Here is a 20,418-nt window from a genome sequence, read left to right on the forward strand (position 1 = left end):
ACCCAAAGTAAAATAAATGGAAATATCAAAAATAGCCTATATAAAAAATAACACATGTAAACCTCTTACATTTTATGAAGGCCCTTGGATCTTTGGGACTGGCTCTGAAGTCCGTCCAGGAATTCCCTCAGCCGTAAATGCTTCTGCACTGCTAGACTCTGGATGCTTTAGTTATTTAATATGTCACCAGGGCTGGACTGGGACAAAAAATCGGCCCGGGCATTACCGGCCCACTGTATGATCATAAACACCACCCATCTTTGCACGCCCTTAATTATATGCATACCAACTCCTATTCATTAAAACCACTAATGCCATGTAAATGAGTGAGAATAGGAACGAGTGAGAGTTAACAGATAAAATAAGTCAAAATTTGATATTTATTAATACAGTTGAACTATACTCCACAGTGATGAATCCTAAAACAAGCTATAAGCGGCTCTGGCTTAGCAATACAAGTGTTTCTTACAGGATGTTTGTTAAAACTATGGTGGTGTGACCTCGGTCCTTCTAGGGGGGTTGGGGGGCATGCCCCCCCCGTGAGAAAATTTTGTGCATTTTAATGTTAAATTTATCAATCTGGTGCACTTTTGATAGTTCAAAATTAAAAGCTCCAACCCATATTCAGTGTGCAAATTAAACAAAGAAAAATTCAAACCTCTTTTAGTTACAGTGTCTACCTACTACATAATAATAGTTATAATATTAATCCAATGACAGTAATAGCCATATTTTGTAAAACAAATGCACTAAAAAATAAAGGAAACTTTCATAATTAGTGTTGTACCAATTTCTATACTTGAAAGAGATAAGCACATGGTCTTTTATTTTGACGCAAACTGCATCAAGCTTTTATTTTGGCGGAAAACATGGTTTACAAACGCCTCTCATTAAATTTCTAGTGAATTGCGGTAATCGTCAACTATGCAGATGTGGAAATAATCTACACTCATGCCATGGCCTAAGTGTTTTGAAAGTAAGTTAGTTCTGCTTACCGCGGACTCTACACTCTCTCATCTCTCTCCTGATCCTCCCGTCCTCACTATCATCATCTGCCACAGGAGCTGATGAAGGTCAGAAAACATATTTTGACACATAAAGCGTCTGCTTGGTTCTATTTTTTCACGCTATTTATCTGCACATTCCTTGCGTTTCTTCTCCATCTATTTTTGACAGATACACACTGACACTGCTGCACGCTCGCTCACTCGTTTAAAGTTGTGATTGGGCCAGCCCAGTGTCAATCAAGAAAAGAGCCAATGGGCCGCTGATCTACGTGTTTCATGGGCTGGTCTGTCAGAAAAAAAAACAAAAAAACCAATACTGACTTTGACCAATGCATTACACCGGCACAAACCCAGCGCCGCCAATTAAGCAAAACAAAACGAATGGGCCGCCGATGTACACATTTTATGGGCCGTTAAAAAAAAAAAAAAAAAAAAAAAAGTATGATATGAGATATATCGGCCTAAAAAGCACGTCGGCCCACCGGGCAAATGCCCGGTATGCCCAATGGCCAGTCCAGCCATGTATGTCACATGTTTGTAAAGTCAGGTAGCCTACACCCATACTATGCTCAAGCCTTACTTGACTAAATTATGTTTTTATATTTAAATTTCAGCTGCTGCCATGTTCTTTTAATACCTGCAGGATTGCACCTACATGAAAATTAGAAGGTTAAATTAAAAATATAACTTTTAAAAATGTATGTTAAATATACAGAATTGTTCTATAGTCTAATACAATTACATCAGATTTAACTTTAAATTACAGAAGAATTAAGAGTAATCCCTTTAATTAAATTACAGTATTTAGATTACTTTGTAATTAATTACACCCATCACTGTATTACAGTAATTAAAATGTGAAGAAATATGAAGACCTCTTTTTGTCTGGCGCTGTTGCCATGGTGACTCATAATATCTGTGCTCCATACATACAACCGGCGTAGCGTCATAGAACGTCTCTGAAAAGGTTCACGCCCACTTTTAGGGGAAAACAATCCGGCGAGCGCCATACACAGTAACGGATTGAGGACGTGTACTAACCCTTACAAACATGTAATTTGTATTTAAACATTTTTTTTTTCACACAGTAGGCTACCCCTATTATGTATTTGTATTTAATTATTTTTTTCCACACAGTATTTTGTATTTTTTATTTTATTTTAAATACATTTCCATGTATTTATGCCCATCTCTGCCTGCCATCATCATCAATATCTTGCTGTTATGGAAATATCATGAATTACGGATGATGCTATCGAAAGCTAAATCAGGCTAGTTGTATAGCTGGACAGAAACGTGCACTCAGTAGCTACTCTAAATATAAAGACACAATATTATACATTTAAAGATGTTTACTTATTAAAACCGTAGTAAAATCATTCACTGGCTACCTGGTGACTCGATGAGGTACGAGTAAATGTCCGGGTAAACCACTGGGTGGGGTTGATAGACCAATTTGACGCTGGTAGAATGAAACGGGATATGTTTTTAAGTTGCCCAAATTAAGTTTATAAATGTATCGTTCACGCTCTATGGAAGGCAGGGTGGACATATAATTACTCAACGTATTTCATCTAAGTGATTTCTGAAGTTATACACGTCTGCCGGCTGTGTACGGACGTTGTTTTGTGCCGCTATTTTGTATTGAAGTCTATGGGAAGTCAGGCTTGTTTTCCCCTAAAAAGGGGCGGTTACGAAATTGACAGTTAAGTTCCCGGATGTGCCGGTTGTATGTATTGATAATGGCTTGTGGTGCACGAGAGTTGATTGAACTAACTCATTTCAGCTGTTCTGAAACCAAAAACTCAGAGTTTCCCATCTCAGGGTAAGTCAAATCAGAGTTCAAGTTTTAACTCAGAGTTGGTTGAACCTCCTTATTGAAACAGGCCCCAGGTAACTGCCAAAGTAACTTGAAAGCAACCTGAACCTGTTATGAAAAAAAAAAAAAAAAACACCTTTCGTTGCTCCTCCTCTATGACCATGTTTCCGGAAGTTTCGCAATATCTTTGGATTCGCCATTTTAGTATCTCAGTGTCGTTGTAAGTGCGTTGCTTCCACTTGGCTTTGTTACGTCTGAGCTTAAATACATTTTCTATCCTGTAAAATCAGTTTTCTCGGAGTCTTTGTTTTTCAACCAATCATCGTCACAAGACATCAACATACAATTTAAGGTAAGTTGCTTCGGTTATAAATGAAAATATGTGTAGTTTTCTTTGCTTGAGGAAACTGCTTTGTCACGCGGACTAAGGCGCGCTGCTGCGGCCTGCTAACCCAAACCACTTCGAACATTGTAATCAATATTAATAGGTTGTTCATATGTCAATTATTAGACTATATCAAACATGGGAGGATGCATTGACTTACATGTGCTTAATAAAATACCAAAATCTCGATGTTTTGTTAGATATTGTTTGCTAACAGCGAAAACAACATCTGTTCTGTAGCCTACGTATTTTCATTAACGTTAGCTGCTAGCTGCTACTTTTTTATGCGAATGCTTTAAGCTCTAAAGCGTTAACGAATGTTTATTAAATTGCATTTTATTAATCCTCGTGTTTCTTTTGTCGAGTATAGAAGGACATATGGTGTGGATTGACCGCCCCCGTTATCATTCACTTTATCGCCTTTTTCCTAACATTGAAAGTAAATGCCGAATGATGCCTTTATTCTGCTTAAAATAATTTTGTTTTTGTGTTTCAAATAGTCACACGTATCTCGTATTCGTTTTTGTGTAGATAATTGTGTGTAGTATGCAAGTGAACTGTTATCATTTTCAGCTAATTTCATTTTTTTTTATATATTTTTTATATAGTTTCCTCAATTCATATCCCTAAACGCGGCCATGATTACCAGAAAAAGAGGAAGAAGCGGCCTTAACGCTGATATCACATCAAGTACCTCCAATGAGAGTGATGGTGCGTCGAAAACCAGTAATACAAGTGAAACAAACACACACACTTCTCCAGAAAGTGACACCAATGAATGGGGCCTGGATGATCTGCTTGGCTCAGAGTTCAACTGGGACCTGGACAACAATGTGCTGGATGTTTTCGGCAACTTTGAATCAGAGATCAACGATGAGATGAACCAAAGTGCAGTGCTTGACGTTCCCGTATCCCGCAGCAGAGGTGTGGTCCAGAGATCAAAACTGCAAGACGTCTCTGGACGGATCATCAACAAGAACGCCGTCGCAGCAAGGATAAACCGATTAAAGAAGAAAGAATACGTCACTGGCTTGGAGCAGAGAGTGGGCTCTTTGACAACAGAAAACCGTGTTCTCAAGCAGGAAAATGGGAATCTCAACAAGAGAGTGGAAGAGTTGGAGAATGAAACTAGGTACTTGAGAGCCGTGTTGGCCAATGAGAGCATGCTGGCTCAGCTGTTGTCTAGATTGAGCGGTGTGAACGGCATGAAATTTTCTACCTCGCTTTTCCAGGAATCCAACGAGAATGACCACGATTATGCCATGCCGAGGAAGAGGGTGAAGGTGGAAGACAAAGATACTGCAGGTGGTGTCTGCCTGCATGTGGACAAAGACCACGTCTCGGTGGAATTCTGCACCAAGTGTGCTGAGAGTTCAAGCTTGTCGCATAAAATGTAGGGTCAAGTATTTTACCTTTTCAACGTTTCCCGAGACTGAACTTTGCACATGGTGTAAATGTGGGGACATGACAACAGTAGTCAAATATTGAGTTAACTGTTTAAAATGTGTGCAGAGCTTGAATGGCATGACTATTGAACCTGCTTTCAATACAAGTTACTGCTAAACTTGTTGACAGTTTTCTTCTAGGTGCTTGGTCCGCCATGCTGGACGACTGGGTCACAGAACATCCATGACTGCTGAAACCCATGGTAAGGATCAAGATATAGAAGACTGCACAGAACTGGTTAACTCCTAAGATGAAGACAGTGCTTTTTGCCAGTTCACGGCACAATATCAACTGTTAATAAACTTAAGTTTTTGTTTCTCTTTTTCATTTGGTATACATTTAAAGCATTGAAGATAATCTACAAAAAAAAAATTAAACATTGTGTTTTGAGTTACATAATTGTAGTATGTTAAAATAGATTTGAGGGAATTAAGAGGACAAAAATGTTGTTTAAAAAAATGTAAATGGGTGATGTTTCACAAAGGGCTTTCGCTTGTATTAATCTTGTAATAATGTAGGCTACCTGTTTATTCAGTGTTGATACATTGATGTTGATTCAACACAAGGTTGTACTGCAAGCTTGTATTTTGCTGAAAACTGATGAGCCCTTTCTGAAATATCGCTATATTTCTAAAGAATGTTTTTCATGTAGAACCCTTATTTTTTTTTATGCTAAAGTGGATTTTGCTGTGGGGAAAGCTGAAGAGTCGGGACCAGCAGCTTGCATCATGGCCTGGTAAATTTAAAAAAGGTAGTACATAAAACCGTGTAAGTTACAGCTTTTACTGACTCTTATCACACCCCTAAAGATGTCAGATGCTGTCATTCTCATTTAGCATCTAAATGAGTGTTTAAACTCTTCTGTTTGTGGTAATGTTTGCTTACAAGACATTGAAAATATGTAATATCCATTTGTTGCATCTTGATTTGTTAAAGCACTTGGACTTTATTTGACAATTGTCCAGAGGAAGAGAAATGGTATTTTTTTAAAATGGGATTTTCAAAGGGTTTTCATTTCTGAATAAGTTATCTATTTGTGAAATGTAATTGAAATCCAAAGTCTGTGCAGACACATGGCTGCAACTGTGCTGAAAAAAAAATGTAATAAATTTTCTTTTGAGTAATGCAAAATGCTTTGTGTCCTATTAAGATATTAACTACACTCTCCTTCTCTTTTTAGACAGCACTTTCTTCGCTCTCTCCAAGAGCCTTTCTCACCTCTCTTCAAGGTGGATAAAGAGTGGTGGTGGTTTCTCCCCATAAGGTGTAAACTGCAAAATTCCTTAAAGGGTTAGTTCACCCAAAAATTCTGTCAGTAATTACTCACCCTCATGTTGTTCCAACCCCGTAAGACTTTCGTTCATCTTCGGAACACAAATTAAGATATTTTTGATGAAATCTGAGAGCTGGATCACTCCTCCTGCAGGCTTATGGACACTATAACTTGCTGGCCCAGAAAATGTATTAAAGACATTAATATAGTCCAAGTGACTCCAGTGGCTCAATCTTAAGTTTATAAAGCGACGAGAATACTTTTTGTGCACAAAAACAAACAAAAATAACGACTTTATTCCACTTTTCATTTCCTTCTCTCTGGACCTCGAGTCTTTTCACGTAGTGTTTAAGCGTAGCGCGTCTGTGTTGCACGTCACCACGTAGGCTCACTATTGGGCGACTCTGGTCATGTGTGATACGTGGTGATGTGAAACACAGACGCGCTACGCTATTACACTACGTAAAAAAACTCGAGGTCCAGAGAGAAGGAAATGAATAGTGGAATAAAGTCGTTATTTTTGTTTGTTTTTGCGCACAAAAAGTATTCTCGTCGCTTTATAAACTTATGATTGAGTCACTTGGACTATATTATCAATGTCTTTAATACATTTTCTGGGCCAGCAAGTTATAGTGTCCATAAGCCTGCAGGAGGAGTGATCCAGCTCTCAGATTTCATCAAAAAATTTTTAATTTGTGTTCCGAAGATGAACGAAGGTCTTACGGGGTTGGAACAACATGAGGGTGAGTAATTACTGACAGAATTTTCATTTTTGGGTGAACTAACCCTTTAAGGGCTCTGATATTCAGTGACATCGAATTAACGTCTGGGGCTCTGTAGTGTTGCAGATCAACTTAAGCAGTTCTGAAATGTATAACTCTGAAGTTCATGTTTCTTATCCCTGGTACCTCATACCACTGTCAGTGTGAATAGAAAAAACATCTTTTAGTGACAAGTAACCATTTTGTCACTTAGGTGTTGTTTCTGACGAGCAAGATCCAAACAAGACCCAGTTCCAGCACTGCTTTTATCAACTTTATTTATCACAAAGCTCATAGATGTCATTTTAAACTCGCAGTTCCAATGCATGAACGCATAGTAATCCCATAAGCTTGTTTGTACCTGCACATGTCCTGACGCATTCAAAAATAGTTACACCCGACTTCTCTTACTCTCTGGCTACCTATTAGTCCCACACCCCACCCATTGTCAAACAATGGAATTACAACAAACATTCAATACAACATAATGGCTCTTACACAATAAATCTGTGCCAACACTTGTTTCAGAGATGGAAACATATTTTTTTTTCTCTCTCCTGTGGTGAAACAGTTTGTATAAAAAGACTTGAGAATTGAATGTTCCTAAAAAATGTCTCCATAAAGTAGATTTTAACTTGGTCATGGTATCTCTAATATTGGTGCAATTCTTTTCTCTTGACCCATCCAATGATATACTATAAATATAGTTCTTCTGAAACATTGTGACTAAATTGAGTTTTGACTGATTTAGAAGCTAATGCAGACATTTCCTCCACATTTTTCTTTCGGTTTGCATTTCAGAACTCTTTGGTTGATCGTTGCGGTAGGGTAGGGGATTGGAAATTAGCGCACATTGAAAGGTCTCTTTGTGGCAGTAAATGTGTATTGTACGTAAGATGCAAAAGCTTGTTCCTCGGTGCGTTGTTTTTATTATCAGTTGCCAATAGAACCTGGTTATTGATCCGAATGCTTTTAATTTGATCTCTTGGAATTTGTACATTGGCAAAAGGCATTTGTTTACACCACTTTTTATCCACTTTATATTTTTTCTTTTACTTTTTACACAAACACAAATGGTTAAGTAAAGCTTTAGGTAATGTTTTGTGGTAAAACTACATTCAATGAAATGATATAAAATCTCCAATAAATATTAAATACCTTAACTAGTGATTTAGGTTATCTGTGGAAAAGATACAAAGGCTGGACAGAATCTATTGATCTGTTATGTTTATTTTTGTTGGAAAAGGCATCAAGAACAAATCTGGTAAGAACGGGTCATTGTACTGGATGAGCATGTTTCATTTTTAACAATTTAGAATGTAAAATATTTACAGTAACTGCTAACCATGAAGCTCTTCACTGTCAGAATCTGGTATTTTCAAAAGTTTTAAGTAGATATCAAAGTGCTTTGAGCTCAGGTAGGTTCCAAACAAACCCTGCAGCAGTAGAACAACATACATCTTCTGTACAATGGGTTTACTTAGGTTCATCCAGAAGCGGATCATGTTGCCCTTCTCTGGCATTGGTGCACTGTTATACCTGCAAGACAGTTGGAAATCAGTTACGTAACTTGCTGTATTCTATTTCTAAAAAGTAATAACAATGAGGACTAACCTGGCTGCAAGACCAGCATTAACAGGCAAGGCCAACAAAATAGGATATAAGCCACCACCAACCACACCCACCAAAGCCCCTCTTATCAGGGTACAGGTTGGGCAGTTCAGGTCACCTACAATTACAAAATAGTCACTCAATGCAAAGCAATCAGAAGAACTCAAAGAGCTTTCACATCACTGGTGTAGGGTCGTCACCAAAGGTAAGTAGCAAGAAGTAAATACCAAATGAAAAGTACTTCAGCCTTTAACAAATAAATAAACTTGCAACAGTATTGATGTCGAGCAGAAACAATCTCCAATCTTGTTAAAATGTTCGTTTTCTATGGGGTCAAAGTTGAAAATACCTGACATTAGGGGGTTTGTGACGGTCGCAGTGTACAGTGCTGCAGTTGTCAGAAAGGGAAGAACAGCCATGGGAAGGCTGGAAGTAAATCGTCCTTGGGTGACATTGAGTGCACGTCTGTAAAAGCTGTTGGCTATCAAACCAGAAAATCCAGCGTTGCCAGCCAAATATACGGGGCCATACGAAAACAGCTTCCTGTTGGGGTTAAAACAGGAAAGTTTCATTAACTAACTGTCAAAGTAAGTTGTGACATTGTATATAAAACTTACTTGTCGATATCAGGGAGCCTTTCAAACTTCTTATTCAGCATTTCAATAATCAATGCCCTGGATGCTGTCTGGCCTTGGCCTGTGTCTTTCACAAGCATAGCGTTGTCCGTCATGTTGATCTAAAGAGACATTTTAATATCAACAAATGGACTCTCAGCAGACAGACAACCTTCTAACTAACGTTACATACCTAAACAATTTCACTGCTGTGTGCTGAAAGCTGTCACCATGTTTCATCAATGTTTCAGCTGACATATAAATATTCGTTTATATTGGTAACTAGATAATTATAGGAAATATAGATAGTTTCTATTCGTCAGTTTGCGATTTGAACATTCATTAAATTCATATTAATCCGACCTTTACATATTTTTGGACACATTTCAGACACGTGTTTGTAAGCTGAACTTCCTGATATGGCGTTTTAAAAATGCAGCGTTTACGGCAAGAGACGCGTCAACCACGGTCAAACCAGTAGTAACTCATTCAACCTAATGACAGCTGCTTTGTTGATGTGTAGCTGAAGAATGTCAAACCCAGTCGTATTACTGTCTGTTCATTTACAACTTCGTTTGCACATGGTCAACACCGCATTTATGCATTTTAGGATTTACTTACCCACGAATGAGCTTTTAAATAATCGCTAAACTGTTTCCATCCCCTGTCAACAGTCACGGTCCTCAGTGCCAGCAGGGCGCGGCCATGTCTAACCACATGTTTCAGTCAACTCTAACCCCGAGATCCAGGAACAATACGACAATTCCTATTGGTCCGTTCGTGCGCCAACTGAAAGAATGGACGAACGCCATTGGAGGACGCGCCCTGTCAATCCCCGCGGGTCAACCCTCTCGTTGCTAAGGCGAAACTGGCAGTGTTGCCAACTTAGCGCCTTTGTCGCTATTTTTAGCGACTTTTCAGACCCCGTCAGCGACAATTTTTCAAAAAAGCGACTAGCGACTAATCTAGCTACTTTTTGAACAAACCTCAGTAACCTCCAAATGTTGCCAGCATGAGTCCTGCGAGCACGAGATTTGCTTTCTCCTTGCCGCCACACACCTCTCTCTGCGTCTTCCCTGTTCTGTGAATGGCTGAGGGCTGCAGCTGCAGAACGGCAGCTAACAGACGTGAATGAGCAGTGTTGTTTCCACGGACGGACTTATCACTTATCTTTTGTTTTATAGTTAAAGAATTTAGTTTGACCATTTTATTTTCCTTTCTTTTCTTGTGCTTATTACTTGTATTACTCACTATCACAGTGCTTTAGTTCACCCAGTTCCCGAACTCTCTCAATTCAGATAATTTTACACATATAAAAAAAAACAGTCATTCAATAGCTACTTGTTCTATTGTCTGACAAAAAAAAAAAAAAAAGTAAATGAGAACAGCTTTATTGGACATTCGGCTATAGCCTATATTATATTATATTATATTATATTATATTATATTATATTATATTATATTATATTATATTAAAATACAGTATGTGAGCATGATTTTAATGAGAAAAAACATTAGGCAGGCAGAACGCAAGTACGCCTCGATGACGTCATAAATATGCTAATTGACGTATTACGTCATCTAGCGACATTTAGCTACTTTTAGGGGAGGCGTTAGCTACTTTCCTTTGAAAATAGTTGGCAACACTGGAAACTGGTGATGATGCTGCTGCTGCTGCTGGTGATACTGCACCCACCATAGAGAGAGTCTGCAAAACAGCTTTGGCAAAATATGCCGTGAAGATCCACAGAAAAAATAACGGGAAAGGAAGTGAAGTTGTTCTTAACTACATATCGGGACGTTTGACGAGGAGCTTTGGGATATATTTGCTCAGATTGGCTTAATTACCGAGGCAATTGTGGAACCATGCGTTATCGGAAAGCTGGATGAAACTTGCAGGTGTTTTCCGACAGGCGTCGCACTGACAGGCTGCTGTTTCATTGGGGAAATATCCTGCCTTTTTTAGTTCAATCCGTCTTCTTCTCTACCTTTAAATCAGAATTTTATACACCAGTTTGCCTGTAGCTATGTATGGTGATTGTTTTGCTTGGGTCTTGAAACTGAATTAAGAGACGTGAAACTGGATCGCGCCGATCAAGCAGCAAGATAATAATACATTTTCAATTATTTTCTGATCAGATTATAACATAAGACATAAAACACACGAACTTCATTCTGTCACAATGTAGGCATATCTAACAAGTTGTTCTTGAAGAACTGTTTACAAGCATGCATCAATAAACTTACACAGGCATATGAGATACCAGAGACGTGAAGTCATGCTTATGTGTTCGTCAAACTGTTGCTAGATCTCCATATTTGTAGTTTAAGGATTTAAAATAATGCTTGATCAGCATATAGCCAACTGGCTGAGTCTAATCGAAGTCAAGCCATGTGCTGTGGAGCCTTTCTAATTTGATGTATATGGCCCTTTGTGGCAAAAACTAGCGGTTAGGTTTAGTTTAGTTATTCACTGCGCTTTTAATATTCGTCAGGACTGTATGGGTTAAATCAATGGGTTGTTTTATGGACAGCGTGATTGAATTATGTTTATGTAGGCTAGTAAAACACCAAAGGCATTTAAGGAGTCGATGGTCGTGCGAATGTTCCTGGGGAATAATTCTCAGTAGCCTACCGAGAACACATTCAGATACTGGAGAGCAGTTTTGACATTTCTCATGGACTCATCCACGCCAAGGTGCACTCGATCACTATCCACTCTTACTATCGGATTATGGATTTATTTCTTATGAGCGAGTCATGCGCTCAGCATGTGTTTTCTTCTGCAAGATGTTTCGGCGCGTGCCCCTCTCTTTAACTTGACAATTCTATGAGCTTTTCTATCTACATTAACGAACTGAGCAGGAACTTGCTGCTTTAGCAAGTGACAGTTTCTCCAAGACACTGACAGCAGATGAGGGAGAAACGTTTGTGTTGCTGTTTCCATGCGTGACAATCCCACAAGGACATAAAGGAGTAATTATGCCCTTAAGAAAACGAGGTGAGAAATAAACACTACGTACTAGCCTAACTGTGAAACATGTTTATATGACTGTAGTTGACATGTAATGTCTGGACTTTTTTGATTATTCTAGATTATTCTTGGTTAAAATTTATATGAATGGGTAAGATACATTTTATATTAGTATTGTAACTGGTGACCAGGACCTAGAATATGCAATTTATCTGATTAATTTCTTTTAACTTTATTTTAAATAATTTTAAATGGTCACGCAGTGTTACAAATACAATAGGCTATTCCGTGTCTCTCAATAAGAGTTCATACAAGCTGCATATAATAATTGTCCGAATTTGGAAAATGATGAAATATAGCATGACACACACATGTAAGGTTTGCACAAGTATTTTGAAGTATTTCAGGCAGACAGCGCTTATCATGTTAGCAGGACTGTTGTATTCTTTGAATATGACTATTTTATTTAGACTTCTTTACCTCCTAAGCCTTACGCAGTCGGGACTTCAAACTGTGTAATTATATATGTAGGTCTACTAATAGTGTAATTATACTCTGCTGTAAGTTTGTAGTCTGTAAAAATAGACACAAGTATGGCCAACTCGCCTATGACCTCGGATGCTCTTTAATGCTGGTTTGCATTTATATTCCAGACTGGTATGCAGCTGTTTTTAGTTACTCTTTAAGTGACATGCATGCCTACAAGACAAGTCTTTTTATGCATACGATAAATCTAGAATATATATATATATGTTTTTTTAACTTTATAGGGGGTGTATGTAGAATTCAGAAACCCTTGTTATTAGTGACACTGGTGGTCGTTAAGTGAATTGCAGCCAGCAACTTATTGCTCGTGCTCGCAGCCGCACACGGGGAGTCTCGTGCACACGTCACGTAACGTACAAGAGTGAACGTGATTCAAGGCCCCACGGCGAAATTCTCTTTCGTTCTTTGCTTAGAAGCAAAAAATCATTTGGAAATACTTTTGCAGCGATATACATTTAACGAATATCCTGACGCCATTTCAGCAGACCAACGTTTAAATGAATATTTAAAAATTGCGCTGCGCTTTACCCTCTTCAATAACAAAACAAACACAGAGAAAAAAGGAGTAACGTTAAGAAAGCGCGCCTAACGTTAATCATAGCGATGTGGATATGTTTGCACGAGCTCTGCAGTTCACCGGCATCATGTCGACAGATGAGGTAATTCAATTTACAGTGTTATGATAGTTTATCTGAGAACGTAACGTTATATCTGAGAGAATAAGTAACGTTATGTCGTTTGAATTAATTCCTTTTATTTGCATGATACATTGACATTGCAGTGGCTATAATGGCTCTTTCGGCAGTACTCTTAAAGGAACACTCCACCGTTTTTTGAAATAGGGCTTATTCACTTTCTTTCCTACATTTAGATAGGTGAGCAAGGTGGGCATTTTTGTCTCAGTGCATGCATTGTTTTAGTTTGACAGGGTCGGCGCTAGCTTAGCTTAGCATAATGAATGGAATCCTTTGTTGCCAGCTAGCATGTCCTGAGTAAAAGTGATATAAAAAAAAAAAACCCACCTAATTACTTCTTGTGGCCTGCGTATTCACAACAAGTACAAATAGTGATGCAGATTAACACTAGGTGATTTTCTAGGCAGATATTGACTTATATATTAAGGACTATATTAGGGGGAAGCACAGGCGAAGCACTGCTACTTGGGCGTGATATCTCTGCGCCCAAGTAGCAGTGCTTCGCCTGTGCTTCCCCCTAATATAGTTCCAAGTCAATATCTGCCTAGGAAATCGCCTAGTGTTAATCTGCATCGCTATTTGTACTTGTGAATATGCAGGCCACAAGAAGTAAATAGGTTTTTTTTTTTTTTTATCACTTTTACTCAGGACATGCTAGCTGGCAACAAAGGATTCCATTCATTATGCTAAGCTAAGCTAGCGCCGACCCTGCCAAACTAAAACAATGCATGCACTGAGACAAAAATGCATTTGCCCACCTATCTAAATGTAGGAAAGAAAGTGAATAAGCCCTATTTCAAAAAACGGTGGAGTGTTCCTTTAACATTGTAAGCATAATTTCATGTGTTATTGAACGGAATAGAGGCTCTCGGGAGCGCGGATAAATGTCATAGCCTATTCCTTTGATTTTCCCGGCTAAAACGTCCCGAGTCCTTCGCATAAAAATCAGTTTACAGGCTTTCATAGTTAACCTAAGAAGTTGGGGAAGGTTTTTTTTCTTTTTTTTTTTAGTTTAGTTACAAGCTGTTCAGACATTGTTTTACATATTCTTACATATAGCCCCTTTTCATACAAACCTAAATGATGAATACAGATTCATTGGGTTTTATGTAGTTAGACTATTATGTAGACTATTTTATGTTACTGGTTGACTGGTGCTACTTCACACTGTAGCTAAATAATTCTACTCTGTAGCCTAACTAATGCTTTGCATTTTGAGGTGAGCAGTCACATTATGAATGTTAAAGTTTATGTTGCTCTTTAAGATTTTCTAAATCGTGTTGCTTCCAATGGCTCTGTGTCATTGCAGAGTCAAATGACATCCAGCTCCACCTCTCTGGACGTCTAATGGGGTGGAGGGATAGAGTTATGGGTAGGGTTAGGGTGTGGTTGGATATTCTAGCTCCATCCATTCGGCCCAAATTACATTTGCTTCTCTTTGCTGGACATCTAGCGAGGAGAGAAACAACCTCCACCCTGTCCCTAGTAGGGCTGCACAATTAATAGCAATTTACATGAAATCGCACTTAAACCGATTCGGCTTATTGCGATTATGAAATCGCAAAGGCTGCGATTAATTTTTTTTTATGTGCAGCTTGTCATTGATGTACGGCTCTGTAAACGCTGCTCCATCTGAAAGCACTGTGAGTTTGAGTCACTTATAACGTGCATATGAAAAAGCAAAATGCGTCAAACATCTTTCCAAGCTAAGAAGTATATGAACCTCTTGTCCAACAAAAGGCAGGGCCTGAATTTCATTTTGGAAAATGGGGGGGAAATCCCCCCTTAGGTGATTCTTATGGGGGGGAATTTTTAATTTGAGGGGGGAGTTTAGACTTTTTTTTTAATTACATTTATCTCGCCTAAATGTATGCTTAGCCTACTCATTGCATTTTTACAATGGGGTCATTTTGTTCTTAAGAATTTACACAACTCAAGGAAGCTTGATTTCAATCTTTGAATTAAATTGAAAAAAGTAGCACAAATAAATACAATAGAATAAAGATATCAATAAAGAGAAATAAAGAGAAAAGTTTTTGCTTAGGTCTAAAACTAGTAGGCTATTCAGAAATACTACAGAGACTGAATAAAGTAGCCTAATCAAATGTAAAATAACACTGGGTAGTATTTTAGTCCTGACTAAATTAAATTCATAGGCTATTAATCCTGATTCCTTAAAATGAAAGCTATGTTTTGTTGTTTTGACAAACAAATTAATGACAGACACATATGGCTGCTGTTCCTTTAAGAGCTAGTGCACGGATCCTGTTTTCATTATACGGTCACGTGCGATTTATGCTTATTTAAGACATAACCGACTGTGTTTAGATTAGAGGATACTCTCCAAGACCGAAATTGACATCATTTTCTTATGTTTTTGACTGTTAAAGCGATTTATAATCCACGAAAAATAACTTTTGTTACCCGCGAGCTGTTTGTGAGGCTGCTTTACTCTATGTATGTGTGCAGAGAAAAAAGCATCTCTCAGACAGCGCGCAAGTACCGAAGAGTTTAAAATCGCGTGACTGTTTAAACTGGTGAGACTTGAAAAGACGTGCAAATGGTAAACTTTAGTTACTCGTGATGCAATGCTGGCCCGATCGACTCCCGAAACGCGAGAGTGTATTTCCGCCGCCTGCTGCGCGCTTAACGATTGCATTGTGCAACCTATTTTGAGAGACGCGAGATAGAAGACGCAGCGCCGCTGAATCACTCACGCTGTTTGTGAAATTGCGTCTCGCAGACAGTTTTAAAATGACTGATTTGATTTTCCATCTGCGTGGATTAATTTACTAATACAACCTGAACCTACATGCTAAAGTGAATCAATGTTTGCGGGAATTTCCCGCATTATAAATGGGAGACCTGCGGGAATGATAAAAAATATGCGCAATACCCGCAATCCCGCACCGAAATTCAAGCCCTGAAAAGGCAACATTTAATAACATGCTTTTACTCCAAACTCACTTCATAACAACAGTTGAGCATCCTGAGATGATGTGGCTTCTTACAAAGAATAATGCTGGGTACACCAAAAGATTTTTTACTTCTTATAAGATTTTCAAAATGTGATAGACCACAAACATGAGGACAAAAAATCCTAGATTTAACTGTTTTGCTCCTATAGTGTGTGGTGTGCCATGATGTGACAAAGACAGCACACCACACACAAACAGATTTTCAACCAGAGTCTTGACTGTGAACACAGGAAACCTCGCAAAATCTCGCGAGACTTCAGAATAAGCATGCCGGACGATATGCAGGAAGAAATTGCGATGATACAACAATTCTTGTTGGAATGATCAACAAGCTGATCCTCCATTTCTGCTGTCCACATCAATTTCACTTTGTGCTTGCGCCATGACTGCGTTTGTTATGCTTCCGTCTTCCATCATCTCGCTTTCTGATTGGATATTGTTCCGTTTCACGTGATAATCTCCAGAGCGTGCGCACGTTTGTCCTCGGGGTTCCCCCCACACATCAGGATTTCTGATCGTAAATATTCAACATGATTCGCGATCGGGGCGGCGTTCTTCCGAGCAGCTTCGGACACTCTTAACACACCTCACACTAAGGGAAAATCTGATAAGATAATCTGTAGAACCATCAAGATAATCAGGACATAGCTAGGATTGTCGGAAGGGGGGAAATCGGCCCAAAATCAGCCCGATTATCTTTTGGGTGTTGCATTAGGCAGTCGTGTGTTTATTAGTCATGTTTAATCAATCAAAGCGTTTCAACCTTCTGTTTATTCAGATACAGTGATAGTATGATACCTGATGGGGATTTTCTGGAATGATGTGTGTTATCATACTTCTGCGGCAGGGCATATTTGGTGTGTCTGCGTGAGAGCGCCCTCTGGCGTTCAGGCAGAGCAGCATTTACTACCGATCAGCCGTGCTGCACTGACAAGCTGCACATAAAATAACCACAGCCTTTGTCAAATCGCGTGCGGTTTCATTGCGATTAATCGTGCAGCCCTAGTGTCTGTTTGTCTGTGTGATTAAGTAACTGAGTCATGCTTAGTCACGCTGATGATCTGTGACTGTAGTAAAGAGTGTATCAGGGTCTCTTCCCTGTCATTAAAATCAACACTAATCTGTGTTCACAACCCATTTTACTTTGTAAATTGACATACTGAGAGAAACATGCATTGATGAATCAGTCATAATTTGACTAGGAATGTGCATTAAGTATAGAGGGTCAGTTTTGATTTCATGCAATTCCTTTTATGTGTGATGTGTAAAAAATGTGTAAAAAAATAAAAATCAGGCAAGTAGTATAACATTTTATTTTATTCTGTCTTGCAGACACAGCCAGGGCCATAAGCCTCATGGAGGACTACTGCTCCAAACTGAAGAAACCAGAGGAACAACAGCTCAAAACTGCCATCTTAAGAGTCACAGGCATTTTCAAAAGCAGTCTTTTTCAGGCTCTCATAGGTAAGCATATATTTTCAGAACCTTTTTTGTGCAATTTTTTCTTTTACTGCAAAATAGGTAAATGAAAAGACAAGATTCACTGTTGAGCAGCATTCCCTAAATATTTTGGATATTTACTTGAATTTAGTCTAGAGTGTTCTGATGTTTATTGTTGTTCTTGTTTAAAGTGCTCCTAATTATGCTCCAATTATATGCCCCGAATATTACCTTTTATGCAATGTGTAATAGAGCCGTTTGTGAATGTAAAATGTCTGCAAAGTTTTAAACAACGAAGTGCACGTCTCCTAAGAGAAAAAAATGGATTCTAAACTGCTGAAACGAGTCGTCAGCAATTGCAGTCTCACCAGTTATACGTAACAAAGTAACACATTTGCTTAATGCCAGCCTATGGTCTTCATTGGCTGTCCGCGAATGACGTCTACTTTGACCCGCCCTCAAACGATAGTAGCTGAGGCAGGGCTACATACTGCGACCAAATGGTCGCAATGTACAACCCTTTTTTCCTGCTGGTGGGACTAAATGCTGTTAGAGTTCGCACTGGTGCGACCACCATGTTGCCCAACTGACAAGAGCTGCCTTTTATGTTGCATATGAGAAACATCAAATGGCAAACGAAACGAAAGTGGAATGAAACTGTGCTACTCTGAGTTTAAACAGCTTCACTAAAAGGGCCGATCTCGAGCATGCAACACCATTACTACACAGAAAAACCAATGGTGTCATTCGTATCACTGTGTATCAAGCGCGAGGAAGCCTCCGGAGCTGAAATTCAGATAAAGGTTTGTCGTGTTGTGCTAAAGAGACTAAATCTTCTAACTAACCATTTTCAGACTGTTTGACAAATTAGGTGATTCACAATGTATATTTTGAGAACATGATGGTGTTTTTTTTAATACAAAATTAGGAACCTTTAAAATAGCATAATGAGGCTGTTTAAAACACTGTTTTTGAGTCTTTAAGGTCAATGTTTTCTTTTCTATTATTTGTTCCATTAAGATTGCATGTGCTTTGTCTGCTGATGTGACATTTGCTCATAGTTCATTCTTAAGCAGTGGGCACATTCTGCCGCTTTAGGGCTTTTTTTCCTGAAATAAAGTTATTTTTAACCTTGCTGATGTGGCAGGAGATGCTTCCCTGTGCCTCTGGTATTTTAAACGTGTTCCTTATAAGCCCCAAATCTCCACAAGCTTTTGTCTTTTGTGTACAGAGAATCAGATTGGTTTTGAATCTTGATTGGTTTAACTCATCTATTCATACTCAACGTCAAATAAAGCTTAAGGACAAATGCTCTCATGTGCTTTTATTATGCATTAGTGAGCACTAGAGATTGGTGGTTTTGACTTTCATGATTTCCTCTTAGCATGTTATTAAATGTTTAGACACTTCGTTAGCTGAATATAGAATGTACATTTGATAATTCTGTAATATAACGTCTAATCATAATTTCTGTAATGAGATGGACCACTGTGCTGTCACAGTCTGTTAACATTTTCACAGAGATGTCGAATCTTTATTCTGGTCTAAAGCAAAGGTTCATTCAATCAATTAGCAAAGAAACTCAGAAAGCAGCCTGTCTTTTCGAACAAGTTTTGATGTTTTAGCTCGGTGCCTTTGCTCCCTTTTGAGAAATGTAACTTTATGAAGTATTTCTTATTCCTTTAAACAAATAGCTTTGTTTATATAGTTGCCTTGTTCTATTGAGTTTCATGAATGTATAGGGAATCATTCATGCTTTGTCAAAATGTAAAAAAATCACAGCTTTTGCTTTAAATGGCAGTTGGTAGAAATACGATGATGCAAGTTTTAACATCAACACATTGAGGAACCTTTTGCAGAATTTCTTTTAATAAGTATTTTCCTTATCTTTTAGCGACATTTGTCATTGTGACGTTTGAATCGGGCCCTATGCTTGCTATGACTTAAACTCTAGGTTTTAATACTCCAAAAAGCCTTTAATGAGTTGGATAAGAATTAGTCATGCAGAAAAATTGCATTATTAAAAAAACAGTGTGATCATAGTTGTGTTTATAATTGCTTGAGCGATGGTATGATGATTTGGGGGCAGGGATTTAAATATCACAAATATCTATTTCCTTTTTATACTGTAATATCTGTAAATCCTTTTTTCTTCTCTGACCTTTACCTCAACCTTTTGATTGTCATCTGTTCTGTGCAGATTGCTTTCTATAAATTGGAAAAAGTTGATGTGATTGTAGCAGGTCTTTATGTACTTTGCTGCCCTCTTGAAATCATTAATTATTAATGTGAGTCTATGGCAGCCTATGAACCGTAAGTATGTACAGTACAGTCTTCAGTGTTTTTGTAACTCCTTCAAATTTTGTCCAATTCTTATGAAAATCGGCTCAGATGATCTTTGGACTGAGCTGCACAGAAATGACCAAACAGATTTTTTTATTCATCTTTGTTCTAAAGTTATGATGTCTCAAACTTAACGAAGTTGACCCAAAATGTGTTCAGATGCTGTATCTCGGCCAAACTTTTATCAAAACTAAAATTGGTAGGCTTCATCAGAACCATAATCTGGGGGTCCATGCCAAATTTGCCAAAAGTCATGCGATCTGAATTTTTTTTTTGCAAATAACTTTTAAACAGTTTGTCAGAAAATAATGATCTTGTTGTCTATGTCATGCCATGCGTCATGTGTCTATGGCCTTGTGTCATGCCGAATCTGAGGATATGGATTTTGCCACAATCGGACGAACCATTGGGCCGCCATTTTGAATTTGGTCATAAATTGCAACCAGTAGCGCGGGAAGGGGGGTGCTGCGGGGGCTGCAGCCCCCTCGTCATAGCATCAGGACCCCCAAGTAGGGGGGGCGGTGGA

At 38.5% G+C, this 20,418-nt stretch overlaps 3 protein-coding genes across 12 annotated transcripts in view; 2 read left to right on the forward strand and 1 right to left on the reverse strand.

The window, feature by feature from the left end:
- Positions 1-3,015: 3,015 nt before the first annotated feature.
- Positions 3,016-5,788, forward strand: crebzf (CREB/ATF bZIP transcription factor). The gene is made up of 4 exons (XM_081354638.1): positions 3,016-3,178; positions 3,820-4,604; positions 4,787-4,859; positions 5,336-5,788. Exons 2-3 carry the CDS (start codon positions 3,850-3,852, stop codon positions 4,842-4,844), a joined length of 813 nt encoding a protein of 270 aa, XP_081210764.1. The 5' UTR covers positions 3,016-3,178; positions 3,820-3,849; the 3' UTR covers positions 4,845-4,859; positions 5,336-5,788.
- Positions 5,789-7,873: 2,085 nt separating this feature from the next.
- tmem126a (transmembrane protein 126A) lies at positions 7,874-10,008 on the reverse strand. Of its 2 annotated transcripts, none has more exons than XM_081354640.1 (5): positions 9,110-9,598; positions 8,920-9,038; positions 8,652-8,845; positions 8,306-8,420; positions 7,874-8,230 (listed from the first exon to the last, which is right to left on the reverse strand). In XM_081354640.1, exons 2-5 carry the CDS (start codon positions 9,030-9,032, stop codon positions 8,032-8,034), a joined length of 621 nt encoding a protein of 206 aa, XP_081210766.1. In that variant the 5' UTR covers positions 9,033-9,038; positions 9,110-9,598; the 3' UTR covers positions 7,874-8,031. The 2 variants fall into 2 exon arrangements, with proteins under 2 accessions (XP_081210766.1, XP_081210767.1); XM_081354641.1 differs by lacking the exon at positions 9,110-9,598 and adding an exon at positions 9,903-10,008 and having other exon boundaries at positions 7,903-8,230.
- A 1,357-nt stretch (positions 10,009-11,365) lies between these two features.
- Positions 11,366-20,418, forward strand: part of dlg2 (discs, large homolog 2) — a 243,638-nt gene continuing 234,585 nt past the window's right edge. For 8 of the 9 annotated variants that reach the window (XM_081354624.1, XM_081354630.1, XM_081354629.1 and 5 more), the window contains exons 1-2: positions 11,366-11,917; positions 17,442-17,573. In XM_081354624.1, coding sequence (XP_081210750.1) covers positions 11,899-11,917; positions 17,442-17,573 — 151 coding nt within the window. In that variant the 5' untranslated portion in view covers positions 11,366-11,898. The remainder of the gene's footprint in view (positions 11,918-17,441; positions 17,574-20,418) is intronic. The other variant, XM_081354631.1, reaches the window with a different exon arrangement.

This window comes from Scardinius erythrophthalmus (assembly GCF_964197995.2).
Source record: "Scardinius erythrophthalmus genome assembly, chromosome: 23".
In the NCBI taxonomy this organism is placed as follows: Eukaryota; Metazoa; Chordata; class Actinopteri; order Cypriniformes; family Leuciscidae; genus Scardinius; species Scardinius erythrophthalmus.

Bases quoted from the DNA above. Each gene is read 5' to 3' on its own strand.
- crebzf (XM_081354638.1), top strand. From the start codon at position 3,850: ATGATTACCAGAAAAAGAGGAAGAAGCGGCCTTAACGCTGATATCACA. The intron at 4,605-4,786 runs GTAGGGTCAAGT...ACTTGTTGACAG, and splicing joins TCAAGCTTGTCGCATAAAAT to TTTTCTTCTAGGTGCTTGGT.
- tmem126a (XM_081354640.1), bottom strand. From the start codon at position 9,032: ATGACGGACAACGCTATGCTTGTGAAAGACACAGGCCAAGGCCAGACA. The intron at 8,846-8,919 runs GTAAGTTTTATA...TAACCCCAACAG, and splicing joins AGGCTCCCTGATATCGACAA to GAAGCTGTTTTCGTATGGCC. The intron at 8,231-8,305 runs GTTAGTCCTCAT...ACTGTCTTGCAG, and splicing joins AATGCTGGTCTTGCAGCCAG to GTATAACAGTGCACCAATGC.